The 20,710-nt window shown below is 52.5% G+C and overlaps 1 protein-coding gene across 3 annotated transcripts; it reads left to right on the top strand.

The window, feature by feature from the left end:
* The first annotated feature begins 3,954 nt into the window (after positions 1 to 3,954).
* On the top strand, positions 3,955 to 19,999 carry ALDH3A2 (aldehyde dehydrogenase 3 family member A2). 3 transcript variants are annotated; one of them, XR_009731320.1, is made up of 13 exons: positions 3,955 to 4,049; positions 4,177 to 4,337; positions 6,088 to 6,319; positions 6,992 to 7,077; positions 8,138 to 8,346; positions 9,302 to 9,419; positions 10,990 to 11,131; positions 11,643 to 11,809; positions 14,483 to 14,582; positions 15,808 to 16,043; positions 16,651 to 16,756; positions 16,885 to 18,364; positions 18,453 to 19,999. XR_009731320.1 is itself a non-coding variant. In XM_061391167.1 (12 exons), the coding sequence occupies exons 2-11, from the start codon at positions 4,185 to 4,187 to the stop codon at positions 16,720 to 16,722; spliced, it is 1,515 nt and encodes a 504-aa protein (XP_061247151.1). In that variant the 5' UTR covers positions 3,955 to 4,049; positions 4,177 to 4,184; the 3' UTR covers positions 16,723 to 16,756; positions 18,453 to 19,999. The 3 variants fall into 3 exon arrangements, 2 of the variants coding, with proteins under 2 accessions (XP_061247151.1, XP_061247152.1); XM_061391167.1 differs by lacking the exon at positions 16,885 to 18,364; XM_061391168.1 differs by lacking the exons at positions 16,651 to 16,756; positions 16,885 to 18,364.
* The last annotated feature ends 711 nt before the right edge of the window (positions 20,000 to 20,710 follow it).

The raw sequence follows: 20,710 nt of genomic DNA, 5'->3' as shown, positions 1-20,710 counted from the left end.
CAGCCTACCAGGCTCCTCCGTCCATGGGATTTTCCAGGCAAGAGTACTGGAGTGGGGTGCCATTGCCTTCTCCTGTCAAGGCTGTATATTGTCAAGTTTATTTAATTTGTATGCAGAGTACATCATGTGAAATGCCAGGCTGGATGAAGGACAAGCTGGATCAAGACTGCCAGGAGAAATATCAACAACCTTAGACATGCAGATGACACCACCACCCTTATGGCAAAAAGTGAAGAGGAACTAAAGAGCTTCTTGATGAAAGTGAAAGAGAAGAGTGAAAAACCTGGCTTAAAACTCAACATTCAAAAAATAATGAAGATCATGGCATCTGGTCCCATCACTTCATGGCAAATAGATGGGAAAACAATGGAAACAGGGACAGACTTTATTTTCTTGGGCTCCAAAATCACTGCAGATGGTGACTGTAGCCATGAAATTAAGATGCTTTCTGCTTGGAAGAAAAGCTTTGACCAACCTAGACAGCATATTAAAAAGCAGAAACATTACTTTGCCAACAAAGGTCTGTCTAGTCAAAGCTATGGTTTTTTTTTTTTTTTTTTTTTTTTTACAGTAGTCACATATGGATGTGAGAGTTAGACTATAAAGAAAGCTGAGCACCAAAGGATTGATGCTTGTGAACTGTGGTGTTGAAGAAGACTCTTGAGAGTCCCTTAGACTGCAAGGAGATCCAACCAGTCAATCCTAAAGGAAATCAGTCCTGAATATCCACTGGAAGGACTGATGCTGAAGCTCCTATCCTTTGGCCACATGATACAAAGAACTGATTCTTTGGAAAAGACCCTGATGCTGGGAAAGATTGAAGGCAGGAGGAGAAGGGGACAACAGAGGATGAGATGGTTGGGTGGCATCAATGACCCGAAGGACATGAATCTGAGTAAGCTCCAGGAAAGGCTGAAGGACAGGGAAGCCTGGCGTGCTGCAGTCCATGGGGTCACAAAGAGTAGGACACGACTGAGTGACTGAACTGAACTGACTGTCTTTGCTGACGGAAAAAAATCCAAAGAGGATTTTCACTGTGTATACACATGGCTGGCTCACTTTGTTGTACAGCAGAAACTAACACAACATTCTAAAGCGATTATACGCCAAAAATAAAATTAAGAAAACAGATTCAGCATTTTAAATGCTTCTCGGCTTTCCTCCGTCTCCTTTGGGATGGTCTCCCGGGAATGCCCTGCCCTGGGAAAGCGGGAGGATTCTTCACTGACCTGAGACTGTAATCCTGCTAGGCACAGGCAACCCTCAGGGATGGAGTTGGCTTAAGACACTGGTATGTACTGGAGACTACAGCTTTTTTTTTTTTCTTTTCTTTTTTAAGAGAAGTTTTCTTTAAGGATGTTACATTTAACCAGAGATGAAGTTAAGTGAGCTGAGCACTCCAGGCCGAGGATAAAGCCGGGAGTAAAGCCCCGGAGTGGGGATGTGCTTCCCGTTCTGTGAGCAACGAGGCAAGCACTCCACTCAGTGGGAAGATCACCTGGAACAAGGCTGGAGAGGAGGCTGCAGCAGGACACACGGTGTGGGTTTTGGATTTTACTCTAAATATCACAGGAAGCGGATGGAAAGCTTTGAGCAGGGAACTAACAGGATCAAGGGTCTTGATGACTGACAGCTGGGTAGAGAAAGGCTGCAGCAAAGTCAGAATCCAGATGTGAAAAGAGAAAGCACTCAGCCTACGGCAGGCGGAGGGAATCTACACAGTAAGAGACTATAGGACAGATGTGAAGCTGCTGAGAATACCCCTGGAAGGGACCTGGGGGGCTGCACCAGCACCTGTGCCACCCGGAGAGGCTGTCACTGTCACCCTGCGTCTACTAGACACAGCCCCCTTGGCCAAGAGAGGAACCATCCTTGCTCCACTTCCACTACAGGAATGGCCAGCAACCACCACACTGAAGAACCCAGAAGCATAAGGTTGCCTTCCTCCTCACCCTGCTCACTCTTGCTCGTGCCTCCAGAGGCAGAGCCCACTGGAAGCCAGCAGCTGTGGGAACCTGGCAAAGTACAGTTCAGACATGTTGGGAGTCTGTGGGGCAGGTTACAAAAGGGCAAGTGGAGGACAAGAAATGACAATTTCCCAGAGTCAGCAGCAGAAGCAGGGAACCCAGTGGGAGGTTCCATAAGGTGCAGGTAAGAATTATCATGGCTTAAACTAGGGCAGAAGTGCTTGGATCAACAAGCTAGGCCAAAGAATCAGGATAATCTAAGGAGTTTGGCCTGAATAAGAAGGATAAAGGATGGTACCCTTTACTGAGACTGGGGACACTGAAGGAGCTCTGTAGTGTATTTGGTGGATTAAAATAAACCAGCAATTGTATCCATGGTCACCTTTAACCCACCTATTATGAATGCCAGTATGAAAGGGATGGAGTTGAACATGCCTATTGGAGTTCAAAGAAAAGGGTGGGACCAGATGGAATTGAAAACCTTCTCCAACACTGTCCACCAGATTAGATGAGGTCGTGACTGAGGAAAGAGAAGAGGCCCAAGGACTGAGCCCTCAGGCACCAGAACTTCAGGAGGCCTGGAAGAAGAGATCCGGCAAAGAAAGACCCAAAGGACTCTGTGAGGGAAAGAAAGGAAAACCAGAAGAACACAAACAAGCAAAGCTGAACACAAACAGGCAAATGAGCAAAGCCGGCCTTCAGGAGATGGCAATGATCAGCTGCAGCTTCGTGTGGAGGCAAGTGATCAGTCAACAACCTCTCTCACAAGACTGTGTTGTTGTCACTCAGTTGCTAAGTCATGTCTGACTGTTTGCGACCCCATGGATTGCAGCACACCAAGCTTCCCTGTCCTTCACTATCTCCAGGAGTTTGCTCAGACTCATGTCCGTTGAGTTGGTGATGCCATCCAACCATTTCATTGTCTGTTGTCCCCTTCTCCTCCTGCCCTCAATCTTTCCCAACACTGGGGTCTTTTCCAAGGAGTTTGCTCATAAAACTACAAGAGAGTTGTTGTTTTTTTCCGCGCCAAACCGGAGGGTTGTAGCCCAGGTGGGCAATCCCCACATGGAGGAAAGCGCTGTGCAGAAGCTCGGTTTTCCGAACGGTTTTGTATATTGTCAGAAAACACAAGACGCGACAGGGCCCTTGAAGGTTTCACGGGAGACCCCGCGGCCGGGAGGGAAGCTCACCTCTGGGGAAGCATCAGCGGCGCATCCCGGGAAAGGGGCAGACTTCCCTCCTGAGGCAGAGTCCTTCACCTCCGGATTAACAGGTTCTCTCCCTGAGGAGTCAAAGCACAGGGAAATGATAAGCAATCACGTGACAGGCATATAAAGTCCCAGTGAAGTCAGGAACTAGCCAGAAGGTTCCTCCAACCAGCACAGGTGAGGAGAGTGAGGTGAGAACCCACCAGCAGGGGGCTCTGTCACGGTGGGTGCAGGGGGAGCCGGAGCCCGGGCCCTCTGGGGGCAAGGGGTCAGAGACTTGGGGAGGCGCAGGGGGACAGAGACTCAGGATGGGTGTGGGGGAGGGAGACAGGGACTCGGGGAGGGGAAGGGGGACAGGGACTCGGGGAGGTGGAGGGAAGGGGGACAGGGACTCGGGGTGAAGGGGGAGAGGGACTCGGGGTGGGGGAGAGGGACAGGGACCTCGGGTGGGGGAAGGGAGGGGCCAGCGACCGGAGGGTGGAAGCGGCGGAGAGCGGCAGGTAAAGGAAGAAGAGATGCCGCAGGGCACTAACTTGTGTGAGCAGTCCGAGAGACTCGGTGCCCGGAAGGAGCGGTGCGGGCGGTCAAGCGCCGCCTCCGGGGCCGCTTGGCGCGGGACCAGGTCTGCAAGGTCTGAACCGCGCGGCCCAGGCGCAGGCGCAGGCGCAGCCGAGGTCCCCTCCACCCCTAGCTCCCACGCGTCGTCCTCCCCCGCGCGCCCGCCGAAGGCTGGGGCGGGGCCCGCACAGTGTCCGGCCTGCGGGGGTCACGTGGGCCGCGCCGGCCAATCGGCGCGCGACTCAGGGCTGAGCCCTGCAGGCTGGGCGTCGGCCGGGCAGTTGGCGTCCGCTGAGTCGGCGCGTCGGGGATCGAGGTTCGGCGTGGGCCGGGAGCCGTGGGCCCGGGACCGGGTGGAGGGCGGGGATGGGGCGGGACTGCCCCGCGGCCCCGCGTCCTGCCCGCCCGCCGCCTATGGCGCCGGATCTCCCCTGTCCCCGCAGGACGGGCCATGGAGCGCGAGGTCCAGCGGGTTCGCGCGGCTTTCGGCTCCGGCCGCTCTCGGCCCTTGACGTTCCGGCGGCGGCAGCTCGAGGCCCTGCGCGTGATGGTGCAGGAGCGCGAGAAGGACATCCTGGCGGCCATCGGTGCGGACCTGAGCAAGGTGCGCCCGGACCTGACCCCACCCCTACCCACTCTACCGGGATTGGGTCGTTCTAGCAACTTGCGGGCCGGATTACTGTCTTTCAATTTTGTGGCTGATGGTCTCGCTCGGATTTTCCACCACGACTTTAGGTTTCAGATCTGTGCACCCGCGAGTTACCCGGGAGGTCCCGGACGATGCTTCCGTGGCTCGGGTGGGGTTTGGGGGGACTCTGAGAGCACGAGTTTGTAACAAGCCCCCGTATGATACCCCGCTGCCTTATTCTGGAACCATGCTTTCAGTAGCAAGGTTTTGGGAGAGTGTTCAGGGTTTAAATACAGTCCCCTGTATTCTGTAATACTGTTGTTACTATTCTGTTTTGGTCCCCCCACCCCCCACCCCCCACCCCCCGCTCTTTATTCTAGGGGTAGCAAAGCCAGAGCAAGGCCTTGCTCTGGCTTTGTGAGGCTCCATCCCTCACTTCCCCCTAAAGATTTTTTTGAGGAGTAGAAACAGAAGTGTAGGCTTCCCTGGTGGCTCAGTGGTAAGGAATCCACCTGCAGTGCAGATCAAGATCCGATCCCTGAGTTGGGAAGGTCCCCTGGAGAAAGAAATGGCAACCCACTCCAGGATTCTTACCTGGGAAATCCCATGGACCGTGGGGTCACAAGAGTCGGAAACGACTTAGTGACTGAACACCACCACCACCACCAGTAGTAACAACATAGCTATAATATTTACTTATGATGGAGAAGCACTGTGTCACAGAAGGCGGATTTAAGTAGCCTGAAGCAAGATGTCTGAATCGTTTCCTCTACCAGCATTTCTGAGTGTGTGTCTTAAGGATTATGAAAGTACAGGGCTTCCTTTGTGGCTCAGCTGGTAGAGAATCCACCTGCAATGTGGGAGACCTGGGTTCGATTCCTGGGTTGGGAAGATCCCCTGGAGAAGGGAAAGGCTAGCCACTCCAGTATTCTGGCCTAGAGAATTCCTTGGACCATACAGTCCATGGGGTTGCAAAGAGTCAGACATGACTTAAAAAAAAAAAAGTGAAAGAAGTACAGTAAATTCCTTGCGCTTGAGGGAGTTAAATTTGGTCCAGAAACAAAACATGCCCAAAGTTAAACTACAGTTGTAAGGCAGTGTATTCAGGGTGAAATATTGAGATATGGGTGAAAGCATAATTACTGTGGCTTGTAAAGTGAGATTAGGGCACACCATTATTAACTAAAGACCATTTAAGCCTGAGTTTAGATGTCTTGAATCAGTAAAGAAAGATTTAGAGAGACTGAATATACTAGGGAGTTAATGAATGCATACTATGGGCTTTAGGTGGCGCTAGTGGTAAAGAACCTGCCTGCCGGTGCAGTTGACTTAAGAGAGGCAAGTTCGATCCCTGGGTCAGGAAGATTCCCCTGGAGCAGGGCATGGCAACCCACTCCAGTATTTTTGCCTGGAGAATCCCATGGACAGAGGAACCTGGACGACTGCAGAGTCGGAGACAACTGAAGTGACTTAGCAGGCATGCACTGTGGGCTTGAAGGGTGCAGAGAAATCTACACAGCAAACCAGCCCATCTGACAGGTGTGCCTAGCCCAACACTTTGGTTTCTTTGTACATCGCTGTATGGTTTGTGGGATCTTAGTTCCTGGGCCAGGGATCGAACCCATGCCCCAGTGGAAGAGCAGAGTCCTAACCACTCGACCACCAGGGGATTCCCTTGCCTGAGTATGTCATACCCATGAAGGTTAACTGTATCCTCTTGTGACAGAGCGAATTCAACGCATACAGTCAAGAAGTCATTACTGTGCTTGGAGAAATTGATCTCATGCTGGAGAAGCTTCCGGAATGGGCTGCTGCTAAACCAGCTCAGAGGAACCTGCTCACCATGCTGGATGAGGCCTACATCCAGCCAGAGCCCCTGGGGGTCGTACTGATTATCGGAGCTTGGAACTACCCCTTTGCCCTCATCATCCAGCCCCTGATAGGAGCCATCGCTGCAGGTCTGGGGTCAGCTTGTGTCCCCGTTCCATTGTTGCACATTAAGGAGGGTGCCTAGTTACATGCATTTGCTATAGTGGCTTGCCTTAGTGTAAGCCAGCAGCGTTATTCTTACTTGTTTAGTGGGCTCCAGAGGTTTGTGTGGCCACTGCTTTCTGGAGCCCTGGAGAGGGAACCTCTGAGGGTGGAGAGGCGCACTTGACATCCATGTTCCCAGGTGGTTTCAGTCACCACCTCTGGCTTTGGATGAATCAGTCTGTCTGACCAGTTTCTACATTCAGATAAGGGCTGTGGGAGTCATGCTCCGTGGCCCGCAGCAAGTGCCAAGGGATTAATTTCTCAGTTCTTCAGGATCCACATCAACAGCTTCATGTTGACAAGGCTCATATTTGTGCAGTAATCCCAGGCCAGACAGGAAAACCCAAGAGTGGAAGTGAGAGGAATGTGGGAACGCTGGAGGCCGTGTAGGGAGGCTGATGGGACCTGAAGGGTGAGAATGGAGGCGTCAGCCTCTGGGAAGGAGGCAGTGGGGTGACTCTGGGGTCTGCGGTGAACAAGGCCGAGCACAGACGGAGGAGTGACGCTTAGCCTGTGCTCCGCACGTGAGCGCCATCTGGGGGGCTGTCAGTCATTCAGGTATTCGACAATGCTGTCTTGCTTTCTGCTCTGTTTAGGAAATGCTGTGATTATCAAGCCTTCCGAAGTAAGTGAGAATACAGCCAAGCTCTTGGCTAAGCTCCTCCCTCAGTACTTGGACCAGGTGAGAGTGCCCCTCCTTGGCATGCATGTCTGTCTGTTGGTTGTGGGGAACAGGTACCCGCTCTTCCCACTGCCATTGTTTGGTGGTCAGGTCTCCATGCCCCATTTCCCTAAGCCTCCCGCAACTGGCCTGACAAGAGAAGTGAAGTCCAAGACAAACTGGAATCATTCAGCTGCTGTGGTTACAGACTGTTCAGGCCCTTGGCCTTATCAGCACCTCTACTTCTCAGAGAGCGTCCCCTGCTGTGTGGTGTTCTGAATTAACCTGATACTGGATCTGCTGCGATCTTAGGTGTATCCACGTAGTGGGTTGTTTGACGAGGGGCTGGAGCTGAGCCAGGTGCTCCTAGCGAGCATGTATGAGAGCATGTCCTGGCTTAAATGGACAAGTTTGTGGGCTGAAAACCACAGAAAGAAACGGCCTGCTGACCCAGACCTGGCCCTTCACTCTGGGTTAAAGTCCTGGCAGTGAAGAGTGTCAGAAGCTGTGTAGAGAAAACCATCAGGGGTCTGGTGCAAGGCAGAGAATGTTGTGATGCCATTTAGCTCTGTGGGGAGGGGGTCTTCAGGGACTGTCAGGGAGGCAACTATGAGGCCCCCAGCCAGCGGGCATAGGAGCTGGTGGCAATGGGGTAGGGAGCAGCTGGCCCAACCTTGTTGGCCCTCACTGGGTTTCACACATGTTCAGACTCAGACGTCCCTCGGTCTCCCCCTGCACTGAGCTGAGTTCAGGAAGGATGTCCAGGTAGACGTGCCCAGGGCCTGTCCTGTGCTCACCCACAGCAGCTGCGTCCCTACCACCCTCCGTTCGCCCTTCCCCCGGCTCTGCGTGTCCCAGGGGGGATCCTTCCTCTCCTTTGTGGCCTTGTGAGGCTGAGATGGAAATGCTAGTCTCTCTGGCCAGTTCTGCCACAGGTCGAGATTCTCAGGTGCCATCGGACTCCCCCACCCATCCTCACCAGGGCCGGTTTCCACCTGTTCCTGGTTTTATGGACAGTTAGGTGTTTACATCGGACGACAGGATGAGGTCGATGATACTCGCGTCTGTCTCTTTCCTTCAGGACCTATACGCTGTTGTCACTGGTGGTGTCGAGGAGACCACGGAGCTTCTGAAGCAGCGATTTGACCACATTCTCTACACGGGAAACACCACTGTTGGAAAAATCGTCATGCAGGCTGCTGCCAAGCATCTGACCCCTGTGACCCTTGAACTGGGAGGGAAGAGCCCGTGCTATGTGGACCGAGACTGCGACTTGGACGTCGCCTGCCGGTGAGTCTGGCTCTCTGGTTTCCTGGATTTTCCCAGCTCGGCCGAGAGCCTGCTGGCATGTCCCCTGTGCCTCCTGGCTCCAAGAGACCTTGCTGAGTCCTGGGGGTTGATGTCCTGGGTTGGGGCCACAGGGTAGCGTAGAACTTTCACACACTCCCTCTTAGTGCCACAGCCAGAAGTGGTGAATACGAAGCCTTGACATCACACGGCCATCCTTAGGAATGAAAAACAAGTTCTTTCTGTTCTCAAGATAATAGATCAGGCAGGAAATCTTTCTGTTCCACTGGTAGCTGATCCAGAAAGTACAGTAGATAATGCAAAGTCTTTAGACTCCCTACGCTGATCTCCTAAGTTCCTTTGTTGATAACCGATACCGCTCATCTTTTAACTGAGAAGAGCATCTTGCATCTGAGAATTAGAAAGTGAAGGGTTTGGAGGTGTCTGGGCTGAATCAGTTTGGCTCACAGCAAGTGCTCAGACCCACAGTCGACAGTGCTAGAGCGGCATGGCTCCCCTCCCCTTGGAGAGGCGTGGGTGGGGGCATTGGGCAGGGTTGGGTGGGCTCTGTAGGTAGGTGTGTGCCCGAACAGGAGACCCCAGTGCGTGGATTTCTGTCAGAGCTCAGGCACAGCTTCCCAGAGCCAGGTGACCCCGTCCTCCCAGACGTCCTCCTAGCCGGAGTTGGGAGAGGGAGGGAGTGTCAGGAAACCGTACTCTGTCCTTTCCTGCTGCAGGCAGGGGTGTCTCTGCATTTAAAGCACTGTTTTTGATGAGCAGGCACAACGCTTTCCCTGCTCCCTAGAATATTCTGCATCAACTGAAAGTGCTACAGAGATGAGTCATTAAAACATTGTTCAGTCAACATTCATGAGAACGTTTGTGAGCATTGTTGGTAAAGAGCACAGTGTGGGTGGCAGGTGCGGGGACTGAATGCGGCTGCTGGTGCTTTTCCCAGACGCATCGCCTGGGGCAAGTTCATGAACTGCGGTCAGACCTGCATCGCCCCCGACTACGTGCTCTGTGAGCCGTCCCTCCAGGACCTGATCGTGCAGAAGGTGCAGGAGGCCGTGAAGGTGCGTGTTTACCGCCTCTGGTTGCACTGGCTGCGTCAGGGTGCAAGTAGCAGCTGTGACTGAACTTCCTGGCTAATGAGAAAACATTTTCGGAGAACATTTGCTGAGAGCATGGTGAGGCTGGTGATATGCACACCAAAAACCATCCAGCTGATTTGTTGATGATAACTCCTAGGTGCAGCACAGGCTTTAGAAAAAACAGTTCAGCTGTGATTCTATGGTCTGGGGAGAAGACTGTCAGGCTTCTGCAGCACAGTCAAGGGCCCCTGACGTGTGGCCACTGCCTGTCAAGGTCATCTGATCTTCAGTTTGTAGGCGGTTTAGCAAAGCCAGCTATTTCGTGGAGTGAGTGAATTAACTACTCTTAACGCAGTCCTCGATTTTTGAGGGTGTTTCAAGTGGCAGTCTAGGGCGGGGATCAAGGAAGGCCCCAAATGAGCCAGGAGAAACGAGGGACTTAGACTGGAGGAAGGATGGGATGGAGCTTTGACAGCTCAGTGATGGCACTGAGTCATGGGCCTCCTGGGTGAAGAAGTTGCTGGAACAACCACGGTTCACTCCCTGGGTGCTGACCGAGCCCTGAGAGGTGGCTCATGGACAATCAGGAGAGACAGTGTGAGCAGCGAGGGGCCGAGGGTCTTGATGTGGATGTAGTGGTGAGACTGTGGTGGGGCCGGACAAAGACAGCATGAGAGGGGCCTTGGCCAGACTCCAGGGAGCCACTGCGGCTGGAGAAGTTGTGCTGGGGGTGCGTGGTGACGAGCCAGGTTTCCTGGGAGTGACAGTCCCTGTCTTCCTGGAGGCGTTTTTCCTCTCACTGCCCTGCTAGGCGTGATTTAGGAGAAGTTTCCTGTCCTCCCATCCACAGGAGGTCTGGGGTCTCCAGGTGACACTGAGGTGCAGCAGGCACTGACAGCCACTCCTGTGGCCCCAGTGTGGGGACCTGAGACCCTGTGTTTCCACAGGCTGCCCGGGATGTTCTTACCAGCCAGCTCAAGGTTGATGCGGGGACTGGACAGTGGTCAGGGGAGATGGAGCACGCCTATGGGGCTGACTGTGAGCCATTGAGATTGGTTTACCCGGACTGTGCTTTGAGCTTCCGAGTGGTTTCCCAACTGTCTGTGGCTGGTGGAGGTTCCAGGCCAGGAGGAAGCAGCACGAAGCTCGGCCGACTCTTTCTGTGAAGGGCTGCACAGGCCGTGCTCCAGACTCTGCAGGCCACTACTAAGCTCCTCACGGGAGCGGAGCAGCCAGAGTCAACAGGGATGCACATGGGGCCCTGATACGGGGCATGACTTGCAGTACCCACTCTGCATCCACCCCAGGAAGGACCCATGCTAACCCCAGAAACTGGGAAATGGGAGACGTGTGTGTGTGTAAACTCCTGCTGCCCTCAGCCTGACAGAGAGCTTAACCTCACTGCTGTCGAAGTCCTCAGGGGCTGAGGGGGAGGGGGGGCATGGGATTCTGTGAGGGTGTAAAGCCAGATCTGGGGACACAAGTGAACTTTATAATTATTGAATTAAAACGTGGGTCTTTGGTGATGACTAGATACTGTTGTCTGACACAGGGATTTTATGGAGAAAATGTAAAAGAATCTCCCGACTATGAGAGGATCGTCAATCTTCGTCATTTTAAGAGGATACAGAGTCTGCTGGAAGGACAGAAGATAGCTTTTGGTGGGGAGATGGATGAGGCCACGCGCTACATAGGTAAGGGGACCCACCTGGTTTGTGCCTCAGAGTCCACGGCGTCTCTTCCTGTGTCCTCCCATGTGTCCAGGGCAGGCAGAGCCTGAGCCAAGGCCTGGGGGATGCTCCCACTTTATGACATTCTCTAACCTCACTCAGTTGTAGTCAAGGTCAGAGAGATCAGGGCAGGAATGCACTTGAGTTAAGAAGTGGTGCTGGTCTGGTCCTTGGAGGGACCAGACCATCTGTGCTCCCAGGAAGGCCTGTCCAGGGAAGGACACAGGTGTGCCGTGCTGAACACGGTTAGGTAAACACAGGATTTACTCCAGCCTGTCTGCCCCCTTGGTGGCACAAGGATCCCTGATGCACATGCCTGGAGACATTGAGTATTTGCACGGTTCACGCATGCACTTGGGGCTCGTTTCATGAGGTGACACTTGGCGGGGTGAGGGAGCCCTGAGCACAGCGTGCAGTGAGAGTTGGATGTTTCTGGCTCAGCTGCAGCCTTTTCACCTTTGATTTTCTTTCTCAGCCCCAACAATACTCACTGATGTGGATCCTGGCACCAAGGTGATGCAGGAAGAAATTTTTGGGCCAATTCTTCCAATAGTGCCTGTGAAGAATGCAGATGAAGCCATACAGTTCATAAATGAACGTGAAAAGCCCCTGGCTTTCTACGTGTTTTCTCACAACAGTAAGGTAATCTTCACAGCATACGGCGTGCTGTCATGATCTGTGCTCCTGAACCTTCCCTGCTCTAAAGCAGACAGGGATTATTATGCCTGAGTCCCCAGTGAGGCTTTGCTCACAGCTGGCTGTCTCTTGGGTAGTGAGGCCCTGGGGTTATCACTGTAACCTTCCCCTCACTCCCTGGGGTCAGAGCTCCATCTTCGGAGTGACTGTCTGTTGACTCACAAACACCTCCCATCTAATTGGGAGACTTCAGGCACCAGTGTTGGCAGCTCTCCCGCTGTTAACCCTGGGTGCCCGAGGACCCCAAGGCCATGCAGGTGGGGGCTGTGGAGCAGACTAGGGCAGGTCTCTGGCACTGCTTAGGGAGCTGCTGGGAAACCATGGACTTGGGTTTTTCCAGTGATGCAACCTTGTGGTTGGAGCGGTTTCACAGTCCTAGTCAGGCTGGCTACCCACGCCTTGTCACCCCAGGCCTGGCAGCCCTGCCACCACTCTCGAGCCTGTCCATCCACACCTCAAAGGTGACTGGCTGCCGAGGAACAGTAACCTCAAGGTGGGCCAGTAGGCCAGGAGCCTCTGAGGAAAAGGGAAAAGTCAGAGGAGAATGTGCAGCCAGGCCAGGCTGAGGAGTCCCCAGAGCAGGAGCCCCCTGTGGAGCCTCTGCCCGGCTGTACAGGTGGTCATGGGGCCGCTTCCAGAGCTGGCCAAGCTGTCGAGGGGCTGATCTCTGTCCACCATCCAGGGAGACCGAGCGTGCAGGGCTCAGTGAGGCTCAGGTTAGCGGCACACAACGGTCTACAGCCGAAATGATCACAGGCAGTGGAGCACAGAGCGGAAGCTGAGGTCTGTGGCCTGGGTGGAGGGTGGCAGGTCAGGGTCTGTCCTGTGGTCAGTGATGACCTTCGGTACAGAGGACTGGGCTGGTCGGCAGCAGGGAGGCAACGTTTACCAGTCAAGCGTCACTGCTCATTTGGGTCCCGGGTGAGCCAACCAGCGATCTCCTTCAAAAGTAGGACATTTGAATGGTTTTTGCATGTCATAGAAATGAAATATCTGTAAATCACAGGCTGTAAAGTAGATCATTGCCGAGGTCCAGCCCTGGCTGATCCAGGGTATTTGAAGGAGAGACGGCGTCAGCGATTTATTTAAATATTAATTAGAGATATAAAGAATAATAGAATGAGGATAGCTCAGTAGGAAAATTCAGTGGAGAAAAGAGGCTGAATAGCTTGGTTTATGCAAAAAATCAATATAACCTGTGACACCAGGTTAGCTCTGACCACGGAGGCCGCAGGCGCCCTCTCGAATAGCGGAAGGTGCCCCACCTTAGACACCTTCTCGAGTGGTCTTAGAAGCCCAGGCAAATAAATGGTCGCAGAGGACCTCCACGCTCCAGATGGAGACTCAGCCAGAATGTGAAAAGAAAGAATGACATGGGGAGACCAAGCTTTGGTGAGCAAGGCCCGTAGCTTTATTTTCAACAGGGGCTTTTATACCCTAAGTTACACACAGATGATAATAGGGGATGTGAAATCATGCAAAGTCAGCAGTCTTTGATCCTTATCAAAAACCAGGGTTTCTTTCCTGCAAATTTATCATATACAGATGGTTTAGGTGATTTACGTCATCTTCTGGCCAGAAGGCCTATTAACATTTTATGACTCTTGACAAAGGTTTGTCAACTGTAAGACTTATTTTATCTAAGAGTAATTATTTTAAGGTTTGGTGCCATCCTCCGAAGGTGTTAGATAAAGTTGCATTCCTATAGGGCAGATGTGTAGTAGGTTTACAACAAAGGAAAGAATTTATTACCTTAAGGGTCTAAAGTTGCTAACACCAAGGCCACTACTTATTTTTTCTACATACCAACTATATTAATTAATACACATTCAAGGATACAATACAGGGGATGTGGAAACTTGGCAGCAAGCATTGGCTCATCAATGAAATCTTTTACTAGTTTTATTCTGACAGTTTCTAACTCTCTGAGAGGCTCTAAGCTATTTGAATATCTTAAGCTTCCCGTCCCTCTCAGGCTGGGAGACTGTAAACAATCAGGCTGGGAGACTGTAAACAATCGTATGCATAGCTGTAGGAGTCCAGGTAAACTTGTCAGGCGAGTTAGAGAGCTATCTGAGGGGTTTGGATTTAAACACTCCTAATGCCCAGGAACTTTATTAATTGGAGCTGTAAGTTAACTCTTTGTCAGAGAGAGCGAGATGGTGGTGGGGGACAGCCCCCAGTAAAGTCAGAGGTGAGAGCACAAAGCAATAAAGTAGGCAGACTCTGGTTTTTTGGGGGTAGATGCTCGAGAATATCCAGGGGGACTCCTGAGGCTCGATCCCGCCTTTGCATATGCCGAGCCTCCTTTCTCATGACCTTTGCCATGAGTGGAGTGCCTCTCGCTGGCTCCTGGCAGATCATAAAGAAGAAACATTAACAATTCTTAAGACCTGGAATAGAGCCTGAACAGTCCCTGATAAGAGAGGCCCTGGCTGCGGGCTCAGGGGTCGAACAATGGTTTGACGGGTGTTCAGCCACCTCTGCGTTGCTTCCCTGGAGGACTCGATGTGCAGCTGAGAGCTGACCTGTACCGTGCTTGCTCGTGGGGTCTGACCTTGAGGAGGACGTGTCCTGGGCTGGCCGCAGCTGACCTGGGGCCTCTGCTGTTCCCCTCAGCTCATCAAGCGGATGATCGACGGGACGTCCAGTGGTGGTGTCACAGGCAATGACGTCATCATGCACTTCACGCTCAGCTCTCTGCCCTTCGGAGGCGTGGGTGAGGCCCCTCCCAGCCGCTGCCCAGAGTCTCCTTCTGGCCCCGTCCCCACCCTCCACCCTCAGGGGCGCTTCCCAGTCTGTAATGGTTTACAGTTTGCTGCTTCCCTGGTCTGCAGTTCTTCATCAGATGCAGGGCATGTCTTGGGCCAAGAATCAGGTCTCAGATGAACTGAGGCTTGCCCTATGTCCTTTATGAATGAGGTGGTGAGGGACAGGCCATGGGCAAGTGAGGGATGGGCCCATGGACAGGCGGGGGATGGGGCCATGGGCAGGGCAGACAGCAGCCGAGGACCTGGATGTCAATTTGCATTTTTAGGGAAAAGGCACAAAAATAGAATACTATGGAAAGTTGTGAGGGAAAATTTAATGACCTCCGAGACATAAACACTTAATATTTTGTAATTTATACTTTTTCTTTAAAAGGCACACCTTTTGTTACATCTTATAGAATCCCCCTGCAGCTTCGCTGCTGCTGCTAAGTCGCTTCAGTCGTGTCCGACTCTGTGCGACCCCACAGACGGCAGCCCACCAGGCTCCCCCGTCCCTGGGATTCTCCAGGCAAGAACACGAGTGGGTTGCCATTTCCTTCCCCAGTGCATAAAAGTGAAAAGTGAAAGTGAAGTCGCTCAGTTGTGTTCAACTCTTAGCGACCCCATGGACTGCAGCCCACCAGGGTCCTCCGTCCATGGGATTTTCTAGGCAAGAGTACTGGAGTGGGGTGCCATTGCCTTCTCCACCCTGCAGCTTTAGCTTCACCCAAATCATGCCCTGGGCCCTGGTTACCCTAGCCACACGTGTGTCTGCCTGGCTTACGTGACCGAGCAGACAAATGAGCACAGCTCTGAAAGGGCAGAGGTGTCCACCAGCTTGTTAGCACCACCACATGACCTCCCGAGAGCCTGGAGGAAGCACAGCTCAGCCCTGGGCTCCCAGAGTCAGACCCTCAGGGCCACACTAAGGCTCTACCTGCCGTGTTCCCTCTCGGAAGTGGGGTTGTGGTAGTGTGAGCCTGTCCCAGGAGCACCCGCAACATGTCCTGGGCCGGGTCCACTGTGTGGGGGCCACTGGGAGGACCTGAAACAAGGTGCTCCCCCCATGCCAATGGCAGGGGGCCTAGGACCTCCTGGAACACAGCCCTCCAGGCTGGTGGGCAGGGGGCCTGCCTGTGCGCAGGAGGAGCACCGTTACCTACAGCGGCCTGTCTCATCTGCCCTTGACTTCAGGGTCCAGCGGGATGGGAGCGTATCACGGAAAACACAGTTTCGATACTTTCTCCCATCAACGTCCCTGTTTATTAAAAACTCTCAAGCGGGAAGGCATGAACCAACTCCGGTACCCTCCCAACAGCCAGTCGAAGGTGGACTGGGCGAAATTTTTCATGCTGAAGCGGTTCAACAAAGAGAGACTCTGCCTCCTGCTGCTCACTCTCCTGGGCGTCCTGGCCGCCGTGCTCATCAAGGTGGGTCCCCAATGGCTGCCTGGGGTGGCTCTGTCTTGGGAGCGCCTCCGATCTTATTAAATCAGTGCTGTCTCATCCTATTAACATTCAGCCTAAAACTAAGGGCTAGGGAGCTGTGGCCTGTGGGCAGCCCCTGATTCTCTGAGCATCTCTGGCTGCTTCTGGGCTCCAGCGGCAGAGACTGTCCAATCCACAGGCCTGTCCTCACAGGAGCCATGAGCTGCCTCTGGTCTGAGGTTAAAGCTCTGGAGAGCTCGCTTGCAGAAGCTGAGCTGCCTAACCCTTGATCCTCTCGCTGTTGGTGCCTTGGGGCCAACTGGTTCCTGGACGTGCATGGACCTGGCGCGTGGAGGTGGAGGACAGGCCTCTGGTGACAGGCTGCTGGTGGAGGTGGCTTGGCCGTGAGGCTGACTGAAGCGTGTGTCTCTGGTGATTAGTCATCGCAGACGTGGACGTGCTAGGAGAGCCAATGCCAGGCAGCTTCCCGAGGCAAAGCCAAATTTAACGTGAACAGCTGTGTTCGTGTCTGTGTTTGGTTTAAGTGTTGAGAGGGTGTTGATAGAGCTGGAGACACCAGCCGCATCTGAATTCATTTGGGTTTCCTCAGAGGTACCAGGCTGTGCTGAGGACAAAGGCCCTGTTGATTTTTCTGGCAGTTCACAGACGTGCCATCCCGTGAGCCAGTCTCAGAACCCACTCTGTGTTGAGAGGAGGTAGGGCCGTTTCTTCCTTTCTGTAACTCGGGCCAGCATGGGGTGTGTGCTCTTCCGGTCATGTGTTTTTCTACACTCAGAGGTTCATGTGTTACCAGAAAAAGAATGTGCAATTTATTTGTCTCCAGGCACTTTGGACTTTAGCCTGGAGCAGCAGAGTGTTAAACCTGACAGCCACAGTGCAGTCCAGGGCTGGACTCTAGAGGGTTCAGACGAAGCAACCATCGCTCCCAGAAAACCACAGCCATGTGCACTCAGCTGCCCCAAGGATGTACCCGTGGAGCCACTCAGACCTAGCTTCAGAGTCTGAGCAGCATCTCAAAAAGCTCAAAGTCACTTTTTGTTTCGTTTTTGAATGGTTTTTCTTTCCTTAAAGCTTAACTTCAGCACTTAGGCAGCAGACCTGGTGGATCAGAGCTTGCTGTGGGCTCAGTGCTGTTCTGCGTCTTGCTGAGGCCGGTGGCACTGTTTGGTCTCCAGTCCCTGTCTGCCTGCCCTCTCCCAGGTCGTGGGTCCCCAGCCTGACCAGTACCTCCTTGCTTGCAGTGGAGTTGCTCAGCCTGGTGGAGAATCCGGAGGTGCAGGCAAACTGATCCCCACAGGCGTGCCCCCTCTTAGGGGGCAGTGCCCCCTGCCAGATGGGCTGGCAATGCCGCGCAAAGTTCCCAAAAGGGTCTGGCAGGCAAGCCTTTGTCTGGTAGGTTCTAGAGATGCATCAGTGTTGTAAAAACGTCTACTTAGCTTGGCCTGGAGATTGATTTAATTATGGCTTTGGGAGAGGCCTCTTCTGAGCCCACAGGGTTCGGGCAGCCCCGCCTCTTGCTGTCCTCACTGGGAACTGAGGTGTTCCCGTTGTTTTGGATCCAGTGTGAGACTGGGTAAAGATTTGGGGGCTCTTCTCTCTTTGCTGCTTCTCTATGCTTATACCCTCTTTTTATAAAATCACCTTTTACTTTCAGCAAAGGATTCTGTGCCTAAATTGGCCATTTTCTTGAGGAATCTTTGTTGGTGGTCACTGCAAACATTTTTCTGAAATTGCTTTTTTGCACTTCGTAGCTCTGATTGATTCTAATAATTCAGTTTACTAGGATTAGAATGCATTTGGAGCATTTTAAAATGGGAAACTGAAAGCCACAGTTATTAGTCTAAGGGGAGCACATTAGAATCTCAGGGTGGGGGCATTTTCCACATCCTTTTTACACAGGGTTCCAGTAAAGGCTAGCCTAAGCTATGGAAAGCATTGCAGGGGTTTTTAAAAGCTGAAGAAAATAAAAGGTTAAAATCGATTGATGTCATCAGGATCTTGAGGATTAAATGCATCGTTTGAACTCTGTGGCTGTGCTTTAAGCCTCAGTGGGTGTTGATGGAATTAATTACTCTCTGGAATTTGAGAAGCAGAATCGCTCACCAGTTTTCAGAGTTCACATGGACAGTCTGCTTCCTTCTTACGACTTATGTCTTTGCTCGTTGTCGTGTCTCCTCCATGTTGGACAGAGTACCGCCACCAACACCACCATCCTGTCATCGTTTGTCAGGGAGAGCATGACCTTTCGTCCTTAGGCACCTGTGGGCCCTGCTGTCACTGGAGGAGAGGCTTCAGGATGGGAGGTGCTGGTTGAGGTTCTGACCCTGGGCCCATGTTGCAGGGCTGAGGGGTCAAACTGGCGGTAACCTGGATCCCTTCTCCCCGCCACAGGCTGGATACTACTGATGGACCCCAGCCACCTCCTCATCGTCTCTGCTGAATTATTCTACTCAGTGGCTAACCAACCAATCATTTTTAAATCGTACCAGAACTTTTTAAGAAGATATGCAAATGCACCATCCTCGCAATTAACCATTAATAAAACTCACCGCTTCAGCCAAAGTCCCCCACTTACCTCCTCCGCCCCCGGCCCCCTAGGACTGAGCATGCTCAGTCGGAGAACCTGCATCCCTAGAGCTCTGGGCAGGGACAGGGAGCGCACTGGGTGAGCCCACGTTCCCAGACCTGCTCAGTGACTCTTTACCAGGGACATGGGGCTTGCCACCCCCACCCCCATCTTCAGGCAGCACCCCCTGAAGCCTTCCAGAGACTGTCCTGCACATGTTTCCAGGTCTCAGTCTAGAGAGGTGAGGCGAGATCTCCCAGAGTCCTCGGGGTTCAGGGCACTAGAACTGGGTGGGGGTGAGGGGGGGTCCCTGTCCCCAATCCTGGGACCAGAAGACAGCTCCAGGAGGCAGCCCTCCTTTCTCACCACTCTCTGTCCTGTCCTGAGCTCGGCTTGTGATGGTCATTTGTGATGTCCACACGTGGTAAATCCTCGGGCTCCTGGAAGGCAGCTGCCAGTTTGGTGCAAGAATCATCTGTCATTCGTAGACTGTGTGCGTCTTACAAAGCCACTGGCCTGTTTCACTGCTGTTGTCATGGTACTCAGACAATACCCACCCTTGATCAGAGGCTGCACATGGCAAGTCAGTGGCTCTTGAGGGACGAATCTTCAAGTTTCCTGCTTCTGTACCACGAGGCTAGTAAGCATCCCCTTGGCCTCCCTTGTGGCTCAGCTAGCTGGTAAAGAATCTGCCTGCAATATGGGAGACCTGGGTTGGAAAGATCCCCTGGAGAAGGGAATGGCTACCCACTCCAGTATTCTGGCCTGGAGAATTCCATGGACTGTATAGTCCATGGGGTCGCAAACAGTTGGACACAACTGAGCAACTTTCACTTTCACTTTTGGAAACCTGCGAGGGGCATTGCTGAACAGATTCTGTCCAGAACTTAAAGTGGGGACCAGTTTCTGTCCTGGACAAGAGGCCTTGGGTGTTCACGACTTGCAGCCTGCAAGCCCCAGGGGCTGGTGAGGGGCATCTGGAAGAGGGCTCTCCGTGACCAGGACAGCACACTGAAGGGGACCTCCCAAGCACAGTCAGGACCAGACCCAGCCCTTCGGCCAAACAGAAGGTCTCAGGAAGAGCCCTGGGGGTCCTCCATGCCCCCACACTCAGTGAGAGAATGTACCTCACTTCACAGCATATGTGATTCAGCATTGAATGAACCTGCTCCTTGTGGCTGACTGCAGAGCGTTATGCCTTCAACACAGAACACGGGGGTCAACAACCAATCACTAGGCTGGCTTAGGACATACCTGCTTACGCTGGGGCTTTATCAGAATAATCAGCCATAAAATATCAGACAATGGAATTTTCATTTGGTATATTGTGCATTTTACTTTCTAATTAAAATTATTTGCTTGTCTACTGGTATATTCTGCTTCAAAGTAGATACATTATATTTGATGAAATTGGCATGAATTTTAATAACATTAGTTTTCAGATATGCCCTAATGAAGACAATTCTTCAAACATAAGTTTTCTCCAACTAGAAATCCATTTTTTGCCTTTATCAAAGGTAGTGTTGATCCACTTTCTCATTTTAATTTCTCAATTTTTGGATTTTCTCAAGTTTTACTTTGCCACTTGTGCATTGTTTTTAAAAACCATCTATATAAACAGGTTTCTTTCTAACTATATCTTTACCTATTGCTGACCTAAAACAAGTATAACATTTCTGTAAGCACATTCAGGAGATCCCAGTCCCCTAAGCCTCTGCACAGAAACTGGCTCTGCGTCCGTTCTGTCTAGCAGGGGCTTGTGCAGGTGTGCTGTTTCCCAGACTTGGCTTGCAGTCCTCTTTCCTCAGTGCCTTGCAGTCTGATGGCTCAGGTGGTAAAGAAATCTGCAATGCAGGAGACCCCAGTTTGATCCCTGGGTTGGGAAGAGCCCCTGGAGGAGGGTATGGCAACCCACTCCAGGATTCTTGCCTGGAAAATCCCATGGACAGAGAAGCCTGGAGGGCTCTGGTCCATGGGGTCGCAAAGAGTCAGACACTTAGCAACTTAACACCTTCCTTTCACTTACGCAATCCTAGGACACACAGCACAGCCTTTCTGTTCCATATCTGTTCGTTCTGTCTGG

The sequence above is a fragment of the Bos javanicus genome, chromosome 19 (genome assembly GCF_032452875.1).
Source record: "Bos javanicus breed banteng chromosome 19, ARS-OSU_banteng_1.0, whole genome shotgun sequence".
Taxonomy (NCBI): domain Eukaryota; kingdom Metazoa; phylum Chordata; class Mammalia; order Artiodactyla; family Bovidae; genus Bos; species Bos javanicus.
The sequence above is the reverse complement of the archived record's forward strand: the minus strand, read 5'-3'. Positions and strand labels throughout refer to the sequence as shown.

Bases quoted from the DNA above. Each gene is read 5' to 3' on its own strand.
- ALDH3A2 (XM_061391167.1), top strand. From the start codon at position 4,185: ATGGAGCGCGAGGTCCAGCGGGTTCGCGCGGCTTTCGGCTCCGGCCGC. The intron at 4,338-6,087 runs GTGCGCCCGGAC...CTCTTGTGACAG, and splicing joins TCGGTGCGGACCTGAGCAAG to AGCGAATTCAACGCATACAG. The intron at 11,132-11,642 runs GTAAGGGGACCC...TTTCTTTCTCAG, and splicing joins TGAGGCCACGCGCTACATAG to CCCCAACAATACTCACTGAT.